This window comes from Solea solea, chromosome 15, assembly GCF_958295425.1.
Source record: "Solea solea chromosome 15, fSolSol10.1, whole genome shotgun sequence".
Lineage (NCBI taxonomy): Eukaryota > Metazoa > Chordata > Actinopteri > Pleuronectiformes > Soleidae > Solea > Solea solea.
Window position 1 is genome coordinate 22,821,585 of NC_081148.1, and position 22,915 is coordinate 22,844,499.

The 22,915-nt window shown below is 39.5% G+C and overlaps 1 protein-coding gene across 1 annotated transcript in view; it reads left to right on the forward strand.

Annotated features, from left to right (window-relative positions):
• Window positions 1–7,301: 7,301 nt before the first annotated feature.
• The window catches only part of LOC131474279 (E3 ubiquitin-protein ligase NEURL1-like), a 40,646-nt gene continuing 25,032 nt past the window's right edge, over window positions 7,302–22,915 (forward strand). The window contains exons 1-3 of the mRNA XM_058652063.1: window positions 7,302–7,626; window positions 15,294–15,535; window positions 17,814–18,135. Of these exons, the coding sequence (XP_058508046.1) occupies window positions 7,593–7,626; window positions 15,294–15,535; window positions 17,814–18,135 (598 nt within the window). The 5' untranslated portion in view covers window positions 7,302–7,592. The remainder of the gene's footprint in view (window positions 7,627–15,293; window positions 15,536–17,813; window positions 18,136–22,915) is intronic.

Sequence of the window (22,915 nt, forward strand, 5' to 3'; positions counted from 1 at the left end):
TGCATGTTCCTCATTTAATAGGAAAATGGCGGAATCTTTGTTTTTGGGGGTCACACAGACTCCAGCTGTAGAACAAGTGGAGTGTGAAATTATCAAAAAAATGTAAGAATGTTTGTTCATAACAAGGGTTTAACAGGGATTATGTCATCTCCGTGTAAGGGCAACATCGCATACATGTCTTTGAATGTGGATTATCTCTTAACAAATAACAGGGATAAGGATTTACTGTAAACACAGGCTATAGACGTAATTAAAGTTGCAGTAGGGAGGCTGTTAATCATGGCTCTCAGTCTCTTATGGAAACGATAGTATTGATTGACATAATATGATAACATCCAAAAGAGCACGGGCCTGTGAGAAGCCTGCAGCAACAAACATGAAACCTCATTGAACACACATTTAATTCAAGGGACGGAAGTCATGAAAATTCTTAGAAATGTTTCATTTCCAAAAATAATCCTGTAGATGTGATTCAAGTTCCCAGCAAACGATAAAAGGCCTATTCACAAAACCTCTTAGCTGTAAGAGAACGGTGCAATAACGTTATTTACAATGACATTAGCAGTATTTGTAAGAATCCCCTTTTTTGGACTGCATTCCCCCTCTGGTTTAATGACTGCTAACCACTGCCTTACACACCTCACTGGATCGGCACAAGATGGACTGAGACATTAATCTCACACAGCCGCCTCTTGGCCTGCACACCGAGGCGCAATTTTACGCCGCAGATGATGTTATTCTCGCCAGTTCATTGAGCTGCTCGTAAACATTCTCTATCTGCCCTGTCAGGTTTTTTTGCATCATGAAATTAAATGTGGTGAGGGTTGCCCTGACCTGTGTATCCAGAGACTAACAGACAAGACTCAGCTGGTTTGACAGATGAACCGGGGAGGTGACCCAAGGCGCCAACGATCAAGCACCTTTTAATACTTCTCTGATATCCCCCTTCCCAGAAGAGCATTTGGCCAAGGCACTTGCAGGAAATTAACCTGGACTTGGGAAAAATGTTCCGTACATGTGTGAGAGCAGCTCAAGACTTTCTCTAAAGCAGGCTGGGTGTTCATCTCACAAGCTGCATCCATGCTACTATGTTTTCATTTTAAAATTGCATTTTCCATATTCATATAAGGAGCCAGATTAGCTCTATTTTGGACAACTATGTCGTTACAATAGCCCAAAATGGACAAAGTAAAAAAAAAAGAAAAAGATTTTGATGTTAAGTGAAGGCTACAAAGGTTCTCCAACACACTTGGAAGGGGAAGAGTGAGGTGAAGGATATTCAGCTGCAACTTTGCCAAAAAATTTTGCTAAATTTTACACACTGCACCTTTAAAAGCAGATTTGAATGAAGCACTTAAGTACATGTGAGTACAGCATGTTTATCAGGTCACAGTCTCATGACAGCCTCGCCCATGTGATGCAAATGTGTAAAAATGTCGTTAAAATGCAAAGTTTCATGTAGAATTTATTTATTCATGAGTTGCCACAGGCACACAAATAAGAGTGTTACAAACGGTATAAACAACCTCCAATATATATTCAAATAATTGATAATATGAATGACCCATACAAAAATGAAGTGTAGACCAACCAGTACAGTGTTTTCCCAAACAGTGTTAACAACGGTATACTGTAAATTTCCTAATATTTCAACACAATATCTACCCTGCGGTTCTATTTCCCATTTGCCGGAAAACATTTGTCTCGATCCAGGAGTCGAGTTGTGATCGGCTTGACACCAACGATGATCAGCTCCACATTTCCTGGATCGCCGCACACCATCGTACGCCAGGCTAAATAAAATTTAAACCAAGCTCATAATACTGTTATGTTCTCCTCCTCAGATCTAGAAAAACAGATGAAGCCCCTGGATGAGTTTATGTCAGTAAGTGGGGGAAAATAAGAGTGGATCTCAAACTGAAAATCTCCACTCAAACCCACTGTGGAATGTAATAATGACTTGTGGTGAGCTGGGATTTTTTTGTGTGCCTATTTGCTAGTGTTACATCTGAACGTCTGTTTGTTTATCTGCACATTTTGGCACTGCATCTCGGTACACTGCGAACCATTCTGTTAACATAGTTTCCCAATAAATAAACGTGACTATACAGTCATTTTAGATGGATGCTGTGGTTCCCTTCCTGCTACACTTTACCTATGAGTCACAGTCACTTTTCAATACAAGGTGACAACTCGATTTGACCTCGGGTTCACGCCTGCTGGGTGGGGTTCCTTTTCTGTAGACGCCCCCATGTCGAGGATCATATGATGCTCTTGTGTTGCTCTGTAATGTTTTGCATATGGCTCCGGGGCGAGGGGCCAAACTCAGAGTTGAATGGTGTTTTTGTTCAAAATGGATCATCCCCGAAGAGAATAACTGCCTCAAACGAGGCTGTCAAGATGTCCAGGCCAGAACACCCCACCAGACAGCTGCTGCCTGCCAGGCGCCCATCTACAAATAATCTGCTATGGGAGGATATGTCAGTCTGTTTTCAGCTATAGTCAGGGTTTACAGCTATATCCAGAACCTTCACAGTGAAAGTCGTCTGTGAAGGTTCTCAGTCATTCAAGTCATGGTAGTTTTTAAGTGCTAAAAACAAAGGCAAGCGGACTTCTGACGTTTCAAAAGGCTTCTTCATGAGAGACGAAATGTCTTCTAGAAACCTAACAGAGGTCCAGTTGCCTTCGCTTTTAGCACTTAAAGACAGAGTGAAAGTTTCTACAAGCTTATACATACTAAATGTTAAATATCCTGCGTGTAGAGCTCCAGCCGTCACGTGACTCAGGTTTGTTTATGCCACCATGGTGGCAGGAAAAAACGTATGCAAAATGAATGGCGTCAAATGTCGGTTTCAAGTTGTCTGTGAGTTCACTGCCCACTTTACCTCCATGGAGATCAAGCAAAAGGGGCAAGAAGACACTTTCTTTAGCTGTAATGCTTATGTTTAGCTGATGTTAGCTGACATCGCTAGTTAGCATAAATACTCCACAAATTGCTTGTACACAACATATGAAATAAGTCAAAATCAGTGATGCAGTGAGACAGAGTTACCATCTACATATATCTGCAGGGTTCCCACACCTTGGATGACATCAAATTCACAAACTTTTAAGCGCGGTTTCGTCCATGATGGCGTCCACTTTTATTGATTTGCATCTGGACAAGTGATTGTCCTTGGGATCTTGGTCAAAATCAGTCTTTGTCATTTGAGATCTTGCCAGACATCACGTCGTCATCTCTCGCTTAACGTTACTCGTTCAATGTTTCAATGGCAGAGAGAGAGAGAGAGAGTGGACAGTGTCCACAACACCACTAATGATTACAACTTGACAGACTTTCAATGACTTCAAGGATCCGTGGGAACCTTGTATGCTTGAATGAAGTCTTGCCTCATCTCTGCAAGACCAGTCATGGAAGGATCTCCTTTGGGCAAGGGAGGAATCTTGATTTTGAGAAGTACCTGTAAAAAAAAAAAAGAACAGCAAAACTTTTTGACAACAAACTATTTTGTGAGAGGACAACAACAACATAGACAGTTTTGCTGTTTTCTTAAGAGGAACATCCCAATAGTTTGTTGTCAGGATCTCTCACCTCTGCTCTATTGTTTTTAGAAACTCAGGTTATTGAACGCCAATAATGTATGAAATTTCAATTAGACAATCATGTGTCTTACAGATTTATGGCCTGATATTCTGATCACATGACATGGTAAGAGATGATGTATACGAAAGAACTATATACTGAATTCTATTTCAAATGTCTGAATGTATAAAATAAAACCATTTTTACTTTGTAATAACATATATTTTTTTTAATGTCTTGACATTGGGGAATCTTCTCAGAGCACGTTGCTTTGATATCAAAGCAGGACTCAGGGCATCGTGATATATCACCTCGCAGTGAACAATCCTTTTCTCTGTGTTACAGATTTTGACAGGGCTGTGATCAGGTGGCATGTCAAACTCCATTAAGTGTGACTGCCATCGCTACAGGGTCCATTTCATAAATTCCTCAGTGTTCTGTCCACACTCCTTGCGCTGATATTTTTAGTTCGACTCAATTTCTTATGAAAAACAAACAGAGATTGCTTGACTGCTTTTTTGCTCGAAATCACTACATAAATGCTGCATGGAGAAAAGAAATAAAACAAGTTGTACTGTATGGCTTTACCCTTCATGCTGTAAATTGCTTACAGACAGACAGACAGACAAACTGACTGCAATCAGTTTGTATAAACAAGAAGAAGAATATAGTGTTTGCTACCAAACCAATACAGCGCCTCGCAGAAATCCAAAGAGGAGGCTGGTTGTTGCTTTACTTTATAGAAAAGGTGAAATTTCAATTTTGATGGTATATTGTGACGTCATATGTGGCAGTGGTCCAGTATTTCTTGCTGGACCACTATACAGGTTTTGTTACATAATCACGTTTCACCCCAAAGACCAACAAAGAAACAACATTATAAAACTAAAACTGAGCTATATTTACACTACAGTCTTCTGGGCCTAAGCTTGGTCAACGTTGCAACTCCAATATACACGTCAGCGTCTCACAAACGACCAAGTCAATCCTGAATCACTGAGAATAACATACTTAACAAACCCTTATAGGCATAGTTTAAGATTTTTGATGAAGTGTGGTCGTGAGAGTTCTACATCTGGGCACGCAGGAAGTGTCGATCCAGTTCAAATTGTGTTATTTTGTGACATTGGTGTTTGAAATTATTATTATTAGTCCCTGAATTAAAAATCAGTAAAAGCATTTTTAGCTGGGTCATGTTTGGGCTGTTTATTTCTTGTTTTTGGGAGAAGTTGGAGAAGTATGTCTTTGAAATGGCTCAGCATAAATTGTTGCTAACAGCTTCATACGTTCCTAAATGGTCTAAAATAAGTGTATCGGACTAATATGGGTATCAGTAAATACTCAAGATCCCTTTTGTGGTCAGTGAGCAGTCAAGTAAAGTGAGGAACAAGATATTATAACCTGAAACTCAAACATCTGGGATGTGCTGATGTGCTTGTTTCGTCATCAACTACAAGAACAAAACTTAATCTCCTTGTTTGTCTCAACTGTTTTGCTCCCGTCGTCCTCGGTAAATTCAAAATATTTTCTGACAATTCAACAGTTATTATAATTAAAAACAAATGAACAAAGCACCAGTAACAGACTGTACCTGTCAGAAAGAGCCAGTGGAAGGTGATGCGGTTACAAAAGATTACTGTTTTTAATGGGCCGTTAATTTGAAAGCATTGTGCTACACAATATTGTAAAGGAACAATTATCAAATGTGTATGCGGAGTATACATTATTATTAGGTGATTATTTTGTGAAAGGATGTGTGTGTCACATTTAAAGAGATGTCATTAACATAAAGTGAAGATAGTACCGTGAGTATATGTCGTCTTCTAAGTTTAGATTTATTCATTGTATTAGTTTTTGTTGTGTTTTATTGTATTGTTGTTACCTTAACCATGTTTTATGTCTTTGAATTTATTTTATTTGTTTTTCATTCCCCCGTGTGAGCTTTTCTTTATTATTTGTACTATACTTGGTCCACAGTGGTTGTTTTAAAGTGCTTTATAAATAAAGCTGGATATGATTGGATATCAGTAAACACTTATTACTGCTTTAAAATAAAAAATATCTTTTGGTTTTCGTACAGTATGCACTTTAGGTGATGACAGAGTCGGTTTCTACAGGAACCTGAATGGACAAAAATGTGTTTTTCACATCTACATCAACTATCTGGTATCACTGAGCATGCGTACCTCCTCAGCTCAGCATCATTCAGAATTATAAACTATCACTTAAAACATTAACTGGTGGGAAGAATCACGACCCATCTTCTAGTTTCATTCATTTATTCACACTGGCTCCTTTGTCTCAGTGAGCATCTGCCAGTAGATAATACACTGTAGTAGTTCTCCCCATCCACTGGTTCAAGTGCTTGCATGTCTGAGTTCCTAGATGTGACTCTAAATGTAAACAACACCTCTCTTTTGTTTTTTTTGTTTTCTTTTAAATAATCGGGGCAACAAACAGGTTCATCAAGTGGTGGAAATGGGAAAAAAAAAAACCTGAATACAACCTGTTTGACACAGACTGCACACAATGCAAAATGGGGCAAATTAGGACATACATCAGTGAGGAGCCCCTACAGTACAGTTTATAATAACATGATAATAGTATGGTTATTTTTGTTGTAATTGTTATGTCTGCAACTCCCAGCTTAATAAAGATGACAATAGTGAGAGTATGTGAAGTTTATTTCTATGGAACCTTCCACAAAACTCACACTCAAGAGCTCCTGTGTATCTTGTTTAGGGCTTGTCATTGACATTACTTCATGCACACAGGAAGCTGTTTATTTTACAGCAGGACAGACAGACAGACAGACAGACAGACAGAGGCAACAGCTACATTGTGTTAGGAAAGCCTGACGTCAGTGTTGAGTGTATGACTCATACTGAAGCTTTAAATATACACAAAGCAGGTCCTCAAAAAAAATCAACTGTGGTAAATTAATATTTGGACGATAATATTTAGTTTTAGTGACTTTGCAGCATGTATCAGGTCCCATCCATCTTCTACTGCTATATCCTCCACATCAGGGTTGCAGGGGTTGCTGGTGCCAATCCCAGCTGACATAGGGCAAAAAGGTGGGGTACACCATGGACAGGTCGTCAGTCCATCACAGGGCCACATAGAGACAAACAACTATTCACTCTCACACCTATGGTCAAATCAGAGGGTCCAATTTGCCTAATCCCCAGGCAACCGACCCTGCAGGTAGTGTTTCCCAAACACTGACTTTTTTACAATGACGAACTATTGTGACCCAAATCCTTTTCAAGAGATGCTTGATAAATTAATTATTCAACTTTTTTTTATGCGTGTTATTTATATTTCTTTAGATATCTTTACTAAAGGGTTGGGATATTCTGATCCCATCCAGCTAACAAATTCTGGTTCCCAGAACATTCTGGGAAAGTTAGACTTTTGGTTGTGGGAACATTCCCTGAAGGTTCTCCTGTGGTTGATATGGAAAGTTTTCCTAACGTTCCCTTAACGTTACTTTGTCAAAACCTTCATACAACCTTTGCATGTCCATCTGTGGGTCAGGACCCAGACTTTGGGAATCAATGCACTTAAGTGTTGATTTAGAGCTTGAGTAGGCTTGGAGTTCTCTCTCTCTCTCTCTTTTTGGTTCTCCATCGTAAATATTCCTGGGAAGCTCCACCTCCACCACCTTTTATGTTAATTTGAGCGTGATGATGATGATGATGATGATGATGAACCATGCGCGCTCTGGAAGGAGCCGCGCTCTCTGTGTGTTGTAGATCAGCTGCTGCTGTTTCATGTCGGATGCGGCTCAGACAACCGAGTCTCTCTCACACACACACACACACACACACACACTCAACAACCCGCCGATCACTCACTCACTCACTGACTGACTGTCCGGACTTTTGCGTAAGCGGTGTCGTGTGCGCACAATGTCGCCGCTGTGGACGCCGCGCAGCTGCGTGTGAGTGACTGTGGATCATCCAGGCGCTTTGACAGAGGCGGTGAACGCACCTTGCATCCAGCCATGGGAGGTCAGATCACCAGAAACACCATCTACGGTAAGAGCGCGTGGCATCACTTCACCATATACTTATACTTCTTATTAATGGATGTAATAACGGAAGAAGAAGCCGGTGTGATAAGTGTAGACCTGCGCTCGTGCAGCCCTGTGTATCTGCCTGCATGGAAACTGCACAGGCGCCCTGGATGCTTAAAATAAATGAGAAGTCAAAGTAGCTGCTGCTCTCGCCAAGTTTCAACACCTACTGTAAGTCACGACTGCCTCTGAATGAAAGAATAATCACAGGAAATCACGTTGTTGATCACCATGGAGACACTTGGGCTATAATAAAACAACAAACGCAGCAAACAAAAACAAAAAACAAAACAACAGCAACATTTATCATACATTTTCAAATGGTACAACTTATAGAAATGCAGAAAAAGTTGATTGTATTATAAAATTCAAAAACTGTCATAATAAACAGCAGTAACATTAAGTGAGAAATGATTGGGTGATGGAGAATGATTTATCTTTATTTATGTCATTAATAGCAGTTAGAGAAAGGTTTAATAGACTCATTGCAGTGTATAATGTTTATATGCAAACACACATTAAGCTACAACACATAATTGCGTTCATGTCTCACCTCAGACGTGTGAAATGTGTCTCTTTCACAAGTCTTAATTGTTTTCTGGCCATAAGGAATTTTTATAAATTATTAATAGAAAACATTTTAAAAAAAAAAAAGATTCTCAGCTCTCTAAAATGTTTTTTCTCTCTCTTTTGCATTTATACAATGACAATGAAGCTTTCAGTGCAATTAAATTCAATTCTCATAGGAGACACACCTCAGATGTATGTTTCTGACGTTTGCATACAGTTACATAAGATATAATATGTAACATTTCTGCATTAAAATATGTAAAAGCGACAAGACTAATTAGTATTTTGTTAAGTAGTGTTGTGGACATCATCCACTTTAATTGTCTCGGCTATAACTTCCGGAGTGAAGAAAGAAATATTCTGTACTACGAGTTAGCCAGTGTGTTGTTGTTTTTTGTTTTATTGCATTTGACTCGAAACTTTTCCCTGTAAAATACAAATGCACAGTGAAAACAAACAAGACATAAAGTCCCACACTGCTTCCTGATGTCATCAAACTCTGTGGGATGTTTTGAGAGACCCCGAGTGGCTTAAAGTATACTTAAGTATACATACTGTGAGTTTGAAAAGCATATTAAAATAGAAACCAGCTAAGGGGAAAATTTGAATTTGAAAGCAAATGTTAGAGATTAGAATTTCTGATATAGGTTGAAAACGTTTACATTGTCTTTATTGCGCTTTTTTATTATACAATTCTAGAACTACTCAGCTTGACTCTACTCGGTTTGGTATCAGTCACATTGTTTTTCATCACGTCATAGTACCTCCTCAATGTGGGCGTGGTCATCATGGCACAGCTGCGTGAAACTGTTGTGATTTGGTTTAATACACGACACAAACTAGTGACTGTTTTCGATGTAATTAAATAATTAGAATCAGTTCATTTATTCAGGATTTATTCACTTGAATCGTTCAGTCCTGACACAGTCGCTGAACTGAAATACGGCTCAATGGGTTGTGATCGCCGGACTCCTCTGTTAAGTATTGAGATTTTAGACATTTCCTTTGCTAAATGTTGGAGATGAACGCATGTTTTCGGGATTTTTAAGTCTTTTTAACTGATCTACAATTCAACATTGTTCAGTTTGATTCTTGTATTGGACGTCGCACTCATGACCAATCAGTGGCCGGCAGTCTGTCGATCGGCTCAGCTCGCTTAGAGCCTCGCCAGAGCAGTTACCAAAAAAAGCACCAGGGACCAGGTACCATCCGGAATGGAAAAGTAAATAAACCGACAAGAGTCGTGCTAGAACTGTATAATGGAAAAGTGCCATTTTACAGTAATTGTTTTAGTTGTTAGCCCTGAGGGATTCATCATGGCCTAAAATTAAAAAGCCATTTAAACTTAAGCGTTGTGAGAGAACTAGAGCAGAGCACAGCCTTTTACTCTTGGTAACTTCTGCAGACACCAGTTGTGTTGAACACATCTGCGTCTTTGGCTGAAAACCAGGATAATCCAGTGAGCAAACGGAATCCGGCTGTTTGCCAACACGGTTGCTTTTCTCCACCTGCTTGGCTCTTTGGCGTTTTTCTTTGTTTTGTTTTGTTTGGCCCACATTCAGTTGTGTCAAGTGATCACGCTCAACATGTTGGCACATGTCACAACATCATGTCTTTTGATTCAACTCACACGAGTATGAGCTGTATGTCTCACAGGTAACAGGTGCACGGGATGCTTTCATGTATTCATGCGTTGCAGTTTGAAGTTGATGGCGTGGCTTGAATTTTCAGGCCACAATAGCTTTACTCAGCCAAGGTTATGTTTTTGTGGCCGTGTTTGTCTGTTTGTTTTCTTGTGAACAGTATTGCTCAACAAATGGGGGCAGATTTAGATGAAATTCTCCGGCTCCGTGGAAGAACTTATCAGATTTTGGTCGTGATCCAGATTCAGTTTGTTTAGGTTTTTTTCTTTTTTAACGATTGTTCACCTTGTGAGACAGGGGCGTGTCACTGTGGGAAACTGAGCAGCTTTGGCAGATGATCTAGAGGCTATTTCTTACTGATCCCAACATGTCAGACTTCGTCACTGTATTGTAAAATAAAAGTAGTTAACACTGTGTTCTCTGATGACAATGGTCAGCTGACTTCTCCTCCTAGATTCATCTTTCAGCTTGTGTGGAACTAGATCTTCAAACCTCCTGACAACCTCAAGTCTCTGGAGAGGGAACAATGCTTTCTGATATTGTTTTCTATACTTGGATTTATATTACTGCAAATCAAGTCCAGGCTACTGTATCTGTCTGTTTGTTTGAACAAAACAACAACACTTTGTCTTTTTTCTGACAATTTATATAAGAAAATAATGACTTAATCATGGATTGCACAATATATTCACAAGATAGAAGTAGTGGAATTAGATGCCGAGCTAATGGACTGCACCTTACGTCTTGTCGGACACAGAGCAGCTTTTAGTGAATGCTAATGAGGTTGGCCTTCAGTGATATTACGGGATGTCCACTGTTCACAGTCAGGAACTACGCTTAATTATTTGGCTTGCTTATAAAGCATGCACATGCAGTATTACTGTATAATTAATCCATAGTTTTGACTTGTTCTGGTTGATGTTATACAGGACAGTACCTGGTAACGGTAAACATTACTCATTTCCCAGATGGTCTTATGGACACGGGCCAATCCACATACAGTAGATGCAGGTGCAGACAGGGGCGCTGCAAGATTTTCTTGGCCTTCTGACAAGAACTCAGCCCGGGCCCCGACGATGTAAATATCTATAACCCCTGTCATGTGTCAGAGGCTCCGTCCAGCAAAAGGACTCATGAATCATTCAGCTCTCACCTGTTGACATTTGGCAAAGCTGCCTGATTGTACTGTCGATGTTTCAGCGTATGACCTCGGGTCGGACCATTGTTGATTGAGTGTTGAGATTTGGAGGAAGCGGCAACTGCTAAAGAAGTCAAACGACTGCTGTAAAAATGCAGCTGTGAAATGTTGGTTTACAGCCCTTGGACACATTCAAAATGGCAGTTTATGTTTGTTTTATTATATTGTATTTAATTAAAGTTCTAGTTCCAGTAAATGCATTTAACATTTAGGAGGATTTATTATGTTTGTAATTGTATGACCACTACAAAGTAGCCCTTTTGTAGCCTATATGCACTTTAGAGAAGGTCCTCTAAAGTCCTAAAGAAGAGTCCTCCCTTTGTTACAATCTCACCATTAGATGTAACAATTACTCAGGCACTAGAACTTTTTTACATTTTTATTTGTAAATCACGCACAACCTATGAATAACATGTGCTGAAGCAGAAAACAAAGACTTGCCCTGTGGCTCCTCATGCAGCTGCCAATGTGCTACAGTCACCTTGATGCCTACGTCACGCTGCGTTAGGACAATTGTTTCGAGGACAAAACACAGACGAGTGTTGGGAGATGGAGGGATTCTGGTCATTGAAAGTGAATTGTTTGTCCTTCCAGTTAATGACAACAAAGGCAGTCAGGTTTTGTGTGCTGTGATGGTGTTGGTGGTGCATTAATTACATTACCCTTCCTTAAATTGCTTGTTGTCAAACAAGCAGGACATAGAGTCAACACCTTGACACTATGTCAAGGTGTTCTGGTCACTGTTTATCCCTATCTTCTTGCAGCAAATGTTGTAAATGCATTAGAAAGGACAGCAGAAATAATGTTACAGCTCTTTTTCACAGTGCACAGGAGAACAGTGTTCGGTCTGGTGAGTGCTGAGGACAATACGTTCCTGTTTTTGTGTATTTTTCCCCCCGAGGACATCATGTCTGATGTGACATCATGGATGTAATATGGTCAAAGGATTTGTTATGACTTCATGTAAGACCAATGTTATGCGCTGAGTACAATTCAGCATTGTTCTGCTTGATGCGAGAGCATTTGAAGATCTTAACAATCACACTGCGCTGAGCCCAGAACACTTGGCAGAGCCTCTGATTGTGATTTACAGGCAAAGACGACAGATTTTAAATGTTTCTATCAGCGGGTTTCCATGTCCAGTCGAGCTACAAATCTCGTTGTAATTGGACGACTGACCTTGTTCCAGGGGCGGCACAGTGGATCAGTGGTTAGCACTGTTGCTTCACAGCTGTACGGAGTTTGGATGTTGTCCCCGTGTCTATATGTAAATGTTAGACACATTCGGTCAGGTTGTATCCATTGTGGCGGCACGGTCAGTCGCAGCAGCATCTGACCTCGGAATCTTTTTTCGCAATTCCAGTTGTATAATGACAATAAAGGTCCTTTCCTTATCCTTCCCAAACACTAGCGGGAGAATTGATTGAGCTCACAAAAGCTTTAGCTGGCAGTTAGTCATTGTCAAGCGCCATTTCATGTCTTTCTACCATCCATTAACTTCAAAATATTTAATTCTTTATGCTAACAGAAGATAAACTCCATGTTTTTCTTGTTGTTCTATTATTTCTATTATTTTTCTAGGTGTCCGACTTTGACGAAGTTGATTTAGCACAATTTCAGTTTTTAGTTTGACTAACACAAGTAGTCAGTGATTTTCATGCACAGTAAAGTCCTAGGGGATGGCGCACCTCTTTCCCCCCAGTTTGTATTAGGTGGTTTCTGGTTAAGCTAGCGGCTATTTAGCATGTTGAGCACCACCCCTAGTCTTCTTACCATCCATTCACTTAAAAATATCACATTTTTGAAGCTGACTCAACATAAAATCTGTCTCCTTGACGATCCAAAAACCTTAATAGCTTGGTTTTCGTCTCGTGTTTTTTTGTTTTTATTATTTCTGGGTTTCAGTTGAGCCCTCAGACTAGCTTATGAGTTTGACTCTGGTCAGACTGAATACATATCCCAGACATATTATCTTTGAGGAATTAAATTTGGTACAATTCCATTGGCACTAATGTGTTTACATGTATTCCAGAAGTCTGATTTAGTCAGATGAAGACGATCATTCAGTTTTTTTCTAAGCTCACTCAATAATAAGCTTTGTCTTCTTCTCTGGAATCAACACAATGACAAATATGACAAACCTGCTGCCTCAAGTCATTTGATCAGTCACTGCCAATCCTGACAGTCCGAACTGATTTGTCTCCACTCTTGACCCTTAAAGGTCATACAATGAATCACAAGAATTGCTGTCTTTCAGCAAAGGCTTATAAATACAGTCATCTTCTTCTTCTTCTTCTCTCACAGGCGAGAAGCTCCCACACAAATCTTAAGTGTGAAAACACAAGCAGTTCTCAGGGACATGGAAGTGTTAATCAGGCCTGAATTATTTATTTGCCATCCCATCTTGGCAGATTGTCTCGATTTCGCGGCACATTAAAACCTTAAAATGTCATTTTTAGAGATGACTAAAGCATTGTAAGAAAGGAAACTATAAAATCCCTTGATATTTGTTCATCGTGTAATAACCCTGACTTGGATTTCATGAGAACCCCAGAGTCTGGGAGACAATGTCTCCCTCATTAAACCAAAGTGACCTATCAGCTTTGTGCTTTAATGGGACGCGTTGTTGGTCATAATGAAAGAGAGTGAGTGTGAAGACAGACTCATGATGACTCCTAGCAAATTCTTTATCATAGATCTGATGGTGGTGAGAAAAAAAGATCTTTTGAGTCGATTACTTATTAGATCAGTCATAATGCATGGTCACAAATCTGTAGTGTGTAGAAAAGTGCGATGGGAACAGTTGATCAAGGAATCAGGGTGGGAATATCACTCAGTACGTTTACATGCACAGTTTAATCGAGCTAAGGCTAAGATAGTCTGACTTAGACAGGCAACTAGAAAACCGTGCCAAGTCCAACTATACATGCGGAGGAGCTGTATTTCTCTGTAAATCACAGAAAAACAAACAGTGAACATCGAGATGGACGGTGAGATGGATCGTGCTGTGGTTCTGTATGTTTCGCACCTGCTGTTCATGTTAATTGTGATACAAATTAGATTAATTAGACTAAAACTATGAATCCCATTCTCCAGGTATGTTAGTCCGACTAAGACTAGCTTGATTTTAGTCGGACTAACGTGTCGACAACAAAAACAAAAAGACAACAAATATTGTCATAATCTGACTAAAATCAGACTTTTAACATGCATGTAAACACACTGAGTGAATAGTTAACATTTAAGTAATTAATAGCCCCAATGTCAGCTCAAAGGATGGATGGATGGATTGATGGCTTTGTAAATTATCATTATCAGGACAGTCATTAATTAACTCAATGTTATTTTAATAGTGACCTTTTTTGTCAGTGTCAGAGTTTTGTCTAGATCACCATCATACAGGCCTAGTCATTTACTTTGTAGTGCCACAAAGGGGAGCCTGTGTCATTGCCGAACCTCGTGTTTTATTGTGGTCTTGTTTTTCACTTTAAAATGTTCACTAAAAACAATGAATATGACTATTAGTAACATTAGTAACAAACAAAAATAATATCATTTTGAAACTTTTGTCAGTCAAACCAAATAAACTTTTCCAAATTTTTCAATTATTGCAGTTATTGCAATAATATTGTTAATACAATTTATTTGGGTCAATAACATCTCATATTTAGAACAGTTGCGGTGTTCACACCTTGTATTTTATTTTATCCTTCTCCTCCTTCTTACTTTTCTCACTTTTTTACTTGCTATTGTACGGACGTGTTCCAGCATGGAAAGAAGTAAACCACAAATAAACACTCACCAGTTTGAATTTGGCAAGAGGAAGAATAGCAAATACCGACGAGTGTTACTGGAAATGACCATTTACTGAAATTAGACCATTTTGTATGAACTCCTCGCAGCTGTTTTGTTCTCTGTAATTACACAAGCAAGTGAGCAATTGTGTCTTTGTGATTTTATTTTTCCATCAAGGACATTTTTGTCAGTAATTTACTTAACATATTGTTTCTGTAGGTGTGTGGTTGGGGAGAGTAGAAATAAAATGTGAGCGCATTGGATCATTTTAATGATTTTTCTCTCTTAATTGGATGTGACAGGTGCAGGGAGAAAACAAAAGTATATGAAATGATGAGAATGTGGAACAAAGAGTATGGTGAAAATTTTGGTAAAATTACTGTTCACCAAACCAAGCTGTCACTTTTTTCCTCCTCTACACAGATACTCTGAACGGACCATTTCCTGCAACATCCCACCGATGCCACTACAAACCCAGGCGGTGCCTGCCCATGCAGCCATGTGGGAATTTGTCGTCCATCCCGCTGCACTTCCACCCGACCACCAAAGGCTCACAGATCGTCATGGACATGTCCCAGAGGACCGTCAAGAGACAGGGAAGCTTCTGTAACGGCATCACCTTCAGCAACAGACCTATTGCTGTGTACGAGCAAGTTCGACTCAAGGTATAGTGGAAACTTGGCTGTTTAAACCAGTTTGTTATTGTGACACTTTAAAATGACATAACATACTCAGTATAGGTCTGATTCTGGTCAAAACCACTGCATTAGATGTGACGTAAGCGTGAATCTGATATGAAACAAAAACATAAAAAATAAATTAAATAATAGCAGCAACAGTTTTTGAGCTTACTGGTTGTGACAAGGGAGTAAACGCATCACAAAGCTTACTTGTGTAAAAATGTAAAGACTTAATCAGACTGATATCAGTATCAGAAGATACTAAAGGCTGTGGTATCACAGCTCAACTCAACTTGGTTATTTTGCTTTTTCCATTAGTGATAGAACCTGGTGCTAACAGTGCTAACCACCTGCTCTGGTGAGGTTTCACACGAACTGAGCCGACACTAAAATGTGACGTTGACAGACTGCCAGTAACTGATTGGTCAGAGAGTGTCGTCAATGGAAGAGTCATGAGTGCGACGTCCGACACAGGAATCAAAGAAAACAATGCTGAACTGCAGATCACTTAAAAAGACTTAAAAATCCTGAAGACCTGCGTTAATCTCCAGGAAATGACTAAAATAATACTTAAATACTAAAATGAGTGAAATCCATTAAAATGGATACTTAAATGAGTAGAGTCAAGTCAAGTAGAAGAGTACAATGGAAAAGTGCCATATGTGTACAACTGAGTCAATGGGAAACAAATAAGACAGAAGTGCAGTTAACAGTTGAAGTAGTGAAGTGTTTTCACTAAGACTTTCCGAGTTGGAAGTCTGACCTAGCGGGGTGAAACATCCGACTAGGTCAGAAAATAGTCAAAAATTTAAGAACTATACCTATACTCCACAACCCTTTCTCATTTAAACACATTAATATGAATATCTAGAGATACATTTCCTCTCTCTCTCTCTCACTTTGACATGTTGCACTAATCAAAATGAATGCATGAGCATACACGATCCATATATATTCAATTAGCATTCATTTCTGAAACATTATGCTAGGTTGGCAGCGTGACGAACATTAGTCAACGCGTTGACGTCCGTAATTTCCTCTAAAATTCATCGCTTCATTTAACACGAGACAGTTTCCGATTTACTTGTACACCAATGCCAAGAAACATCAGTGTTATCATTAGTTCATATTGTATTTTGTAATATTAGAAGAGTCTGTGATACTGTCACTTTTCTTTCTCCGTATGTTTTTCTTCACCCTCCTTCTCTTTCCCTTTCTCCCTCTCTCTCTCTCTCTCTCTCTCTGCTCTTGTGTGGGCCACAGCGGCAGCAGCTTAGAACAAGTTTCCACTTCACTTATCAGCCCATCTATGTCTCGAAAGTGAGAGAGCAGGGCAATGATTGCCATGTGAGGAATACTTGTTATCATGTACAGTAAAATGCAAAGCAAATAGAGGTTCCAAATAAGACAAAAATCACTTGCAGGTGATAAACATACCAAGGTAGCGAAGGTAGTTTTTAAGTTAGTTTAAAAGAAAATGTGTTGTTGTTTTTTAAGCCATGCCAGTGCAACATCTCAGCAACTTTATGTTCCCCCCTCAGGCTTTTGTCACAGAAGAACTTGTTTCATTTGTCATCATGTGAAAGTGGTTTGTGGCCAGAAGCCTGCAAAATGAACGACATTTCACCCCGGGCTACAAATTAAAGGCCTTTGCCCATTTGGAACCTTTTTTTTTTTTTTTGCAGAATTTCAGAATTTCACTGAGCGATATTGTGGTTTTTATTTGTTTGCTTGTTTTTGTCTTGTTTTTTTTAAAGTGAGGTAGATATCTAACCGATCAGAGTGTGTGTTGTGGCAAAAGCATTCAGATTCGCGCAGCTGGTACTGTTTACAGAGAAATGGAACCTTCCTCAAATCTTCAAACTGTCTTTAAGTGCAACCTGTGAAGTCGTAACATTTAAAGCTGTAGTGCTTTGTTTTTGAATAAACAAATGTCTTGTGTTTACATATCAGAACTTCAAACTCCTGAACTAAACAAGTGCTCTTCTCTTTTTTTGTGTTTTTTTAGACACTAACTTTTTCTTCCCATAATGCAATTTTTACTTTTTATTTTACAGATTGCACTTGGCAAAGGAAAAGGACTTAGCTTTAGTGCTAACTAGCACATGCTAGCATTGTAAATAAAAATACTCCCACCACTTCTTTGTCGACAGAGAGCTTTGGTGGCGTTTCATTGGTCTTTTTCTGTTACAGTTAATTTAACAAAAGAGAAAACAACACAATATCTGACTCTGACCCTCTTCAAAAACTCTGTTCTCTGCAGATTACTAAAAAGCAGTGTTGCTGGAGTGGCGCCCTGCGTCTTGGATTTACATGCAAAGACCCTTCACGGATCAACCCGGACACTTTGCCCAAGTACGCCTGTCCCGACCTGGTCTCCCAGAGCGGCTTCTGGGCCAAAGCTCTGCCCGAGGAACTCTCCAACGAGGGAAACGTCATCGCCTTCTGGGTGGACGAGAAGGGCCGGGTGTTTTACCGCATCAACAACTCAAGTCCCATGCTGTTCTTCAGTGGGGTGCACGTCGCCGAACCTCTGTGGGCTCTCATAGACGTCTACGGCCTCACCAGAGGAGTCCAGCTGCTGTGTGAGTAATATTCTCTTTTCTTTTCATATCATTATTTGAGCAAAAATAGATGTATAATTTCTATTATATATGTGTATACATATAGATATAGATATATATCTATATGTATATATATATATATATATATATATATATATAAAAACTTCAACTCCAATCACTCTTGCATTTTTTTTAAGAGTAGGGAGTAACTTCATACACTCAAACTGAGGGACTTACCTTTTTATTCTCTCCATGAAGAAAGAAGGGCAAGACATCTGCTCGGATTTGGGTCTAAATTTGAAAACACTTGTCTGAATTCTGAGGGAATTCTTCTAGTCGTTCACTTAGTCATTCAAAGTAAAGCACTTTTCATGATGAAGCACTCCAAAGATACGTACAATTGCATTTATTTTAAAGAAATAAAAGCTAATGTATAAAAAACATCATGAAAGTATATGAACAAAAAAGCCACAATGAAATATGAAACAAGTAATGAAAGCGCTAAAAACTCACATACAAATACGCAGGTCACTCGGTTCAATTTTTTGAACTATAGTGAATGAGGAATATTGTTATATCGCAGTAGTATTTGGCTTTCTTTCCTTCTTTCACTGGGTGATTTTCACAATCACGCTTTACCGCTGTAAATTGTGTGCATCTGCTGTACCTCCTCTGTGAGTGATTAAAGGTGATGTTGCAGTGGCCCTGTTTTGCCCCCCCCCCCCCCCCCCAACAAACCCTCCAAATAGTTCAGTGGAAAAAGATGGTGGGGAGATTAAGCTGATTGTATAGTTACCACGGTCGTTAGTATCAAAGAAAACTTCACAATGACTGAAATCCACTCTACCAAGTTCTTTCACAGTTTGGTTTAAAAAGGTTTGAGACATCAGGAAGCAAACAGGTCGTACAGAATCATTTACAGCTATTTCTTTTACGGAAGGTGGACAATTTAAATTGTAGACTGAATTACATGAACACCGGGGTGAAAGTATTTTTAAATTCTTGTTAATGCTACTACAACATTTCCTATTCGATCTCTCCTTAGACTCATTCATCCTTGAAAAATGTTAAACCAGTACCAGTAACCAATATTATTCTTTTATCACAGATATGGATATTTTATTATCTATATTTAACTTAAAAAGGGGTGTTAAGTGACTTTTATTACTTGATTATATGAGATATAAGTTCCTGAATATAATATCCAATGCAAATCCAATCAAATTAATACAAAAAAAAAGTTCCAACCAGTAGAAGGTTTTTAATGTGTGAAATAACTTTTGGTTACACTTTACTGCATTAGAGGCAGAGTTATGACATTTCACCAAAATGACACAAAAGCACGAGCTGCAGTGTAATCACTGGTCGACCGTTGATGTGAGAAATGAATCTGGTGCAAACAAGATGAATATGAATGAAATTAGTTTGGGTTTATTTTTGTTGTTGTTTTGCATTTTCACTACTTACCGCTCGTGAGTCGTCGATCTGTGAATATTTTTTCAATCGTGTCTAATCATCTGGGATTAAGCAGCACAGATGAAAACACAGCATGGATTAGAGGCAACGCAGAACAAATTTGAAGTAACAGATAAGTAGATTATGTGATGTTTCACATGTCGTAATCTTTTAGAAGTAAATGCACAGAACTGGACTGGACCATCTTCCATTCACACTTTACAAATTTTATCAAACATGTTGTCCCCAATGTGTCCAAAACAGCTGCCTCCTATTTTTTTTCTGAATCAATACAAAATATGCAAAACAGATAAATAGGAATCCTGCAGTTGCCTGAGTGTCTATTTATAACTGTTTCCAAGAATCTGTGCTGCCTCTTTCAAAAAGAATAGAGGCTGTCAGCGCCGGTAATAAAAATAGAAGAGGCTACCATATTGTGTAGATAGTGTCATTTAACCTCATTTCTTGTGGTGTGTTTGACAACGGGAGGCGTGCTATCTCGTGATGGGCTGCTCGGTATCCAGCGCCAGAGTGCGACTATCTGGGGTTCACTGGCCTTGTGGCGCTGACCGGCACACAGCTCTTGTCGCAGAACGCGAGGAGCGTGTTGGTCATCGCAGGGAGAGGGGTGATGTCAGGTAATGACATGTCTGCGGTGGGTTTTTTTCCCCCCAGGACAATCGCGCTTGTGGAATGTCTCACTCTGTGGATCCAAGTCTTAATTTGACTTCGCTCGGCATGCGGTCACTATGAAGTCACCGACCGCTATGACAGAGTCACATGCAGTCATGTTGAGTGAGGCTTGGCGACATGGCTTATGAATACAAATCTGGATATTCTTAGCTGATATCCAGATATACGAGAGATATCGGGATGGAAGGATGCACACGGGTTGTTTCTCTGGACTCGTGAAAAGATTTCTTTTGAGATGTTTGCGCTTCTCAAAGAGTGAAACTCTAAAATAAAATATCTACTGTTTATGATCTGTATTACACGCTTATGATACAGATATATGTGTATAATGTGTATAATGTGTAATGAAATAGTCTACAAGCCTTTAACACCTAAGCCTTTCTTGCTTAGATTAACTGCCCTGTGTGTTAAGTGCTTTTGCCCAGTTTTCAATAACTTTCATTATCTGGCAGTTATTTACAGTTCTCTGCATGTTGAAATCGTGAAAAAGTGTATTAACAGTGTAACAATGTACAAAACCGGTGGAATTTTTCCGATAGCACAAACCGTCGCGTAAACACGGCAATGCAAAGTGCACTTGCGCAAGCGATACGCTCGGGGGTAAATATGGTCAAAAGGTATCAAAGTTTTTTCTGTCGCTTGCTACATTTAAAGGTGTAACAGAGTATAAATCATGCAAGACTTTCGGGCAGTTTGTGGCTGAACTTTAAATGCCATCTTTGCTCGTGAATGAGACCAGCTGCCTCAAAATCCAACTATTTCTCCTCCGCGTTTCCCACATTGATCACCGTCATCCGCACATTGATGTCTTACACGGAAAAGCTTCAGCTGACAGATCACTTGGCTACTATCAGCTTTCCCCTACAGCCCAAAGACCGTCCGTCACTCCTCGAGAGCGCGGCGTATATCAAAGGCTCCGGTATTGTCTCAGAAGGTTGGCTGCAGCTCAGTAGACACTTAAGCTCTGAAATAAGGGTGAACACGTCAAAGTGTGGCGTTGCAAACCTGGCACATGTGCAAACTTTCCGTTAGCGGGAGGGTGGATTTTGATTCTTAATGATGCTTACACCTTAATGCTACACCAGCTGATAATTTCAGCCAAATTTCACCTGTTGTGGGTTTGTTATCACACAATCTGTCCAGGTGGGAATTACAGAACTGCTGCAGTTGTTTTTCTTTTTATATACATGACTAATGGAGCTTGGAGCTGTAAATGAGCTCCATGGAGCGAAGACAATGGTTGCTTTGTAGACTCTGATTTGGCTTTTTTGATAAATGTCCACACATCCACAGTAAAAAAAAAGAAAAAATGATGACAGATCACTGATTGTAAAGGCTGTTGACTTCAGTAACATGCCTTTGCAGACTCAGTGAGATAGTGTGTTCACAAGAAGATCATCAGTTTAAAACATTGAGTTGAGTCAAGTAAAAATAAAATTAAAAAAAGCCAGGGCTGGACCACAAACTCTTTTGGAGGTTTAATGTCTGACAGAAAGTGCATAAAACAAACAAACAAACAAAAAAACACAGCAGTCAGACACATGTGGAGCCACTAAACGAATGAAATGATGAAAACCACGTTGACACATGACATAATGAAAGAAAAGGGATAAATAAGGAAGGCACAGCACAAAACATGGGGATGAAAAAGTCACGGTACCTCTTCCATTGCAAAAGGTGTAACGCAGGAGACACACCTATTACACATATTTCAAAACAATAATTGGCATTGAGCAGAGAGTTACATTTACTCAACAGTGCAGAATGCAGGATGTCTTTGTTGGCGAGCAGGTCTGTGTGGGCCCCATAAGGGTTACATTTGGGCTGTCATTATGGGTCCCGAGTGGGTTTCTCCATTGTTTCCATGGTGGCCCCACCAGTGTTTGACCAAATGTTACTGAAACCATACTTTATCAGTACCTACTTTCTACCCATGGAGACTGAAAAGGGTACTAAACGAAAATGGGCTTGGAGAGGGCAAACACGGGTGGGGCCACCATGGAAAAAAAGGACAAACCTGCTTGGAACCCATATTAGTCAGCCCAAATATAAACCACATATTGATCAATAATGCCATATTAACCTTTCAGCATAATGTGCTGTAAATCACTTAAATCACTGACCAATCTTGAGGTGGGTCAGAGAGAGAAAGTGCACACTATTGGTTGTTCTATTAAGATAAGAGATAAGGTAAGATAATCCTTTATCCATCCCACATGGGGAAATTTGCAGTGTTACAGCAGCATACAATCACAACAATGTAGAAAATGAGAAATAAGATAAGGAAATAAAGACTGCAAAGAAACCCAAAAAAAGTAGAATCTACTTTATAGGAACGCTGGACAATAATCACAATGAAACACGTGCCAGCATTGTCAGAGATGGAGAGATTAGCTTGAGTCATCTGTCGTATGGGCCCCCTTTTTTCATATGAAATTTGGGACAGGAAAGTCTAAAAACCTGTTGGGGTTCCAAATTTACAGCTTACAAGTGCTGCAGACTCTGAAGTAATTACAGAATTGTACAACAGATGGCACAAAGGTGATAGAAGACAACAGTGACGATATGGAGGACACAAACTATCCTCCCAAAAGACAATGATGACACCAAAGTGCCTGAAAATCAGCATGTGAAAATATTTCTGCTACTACAT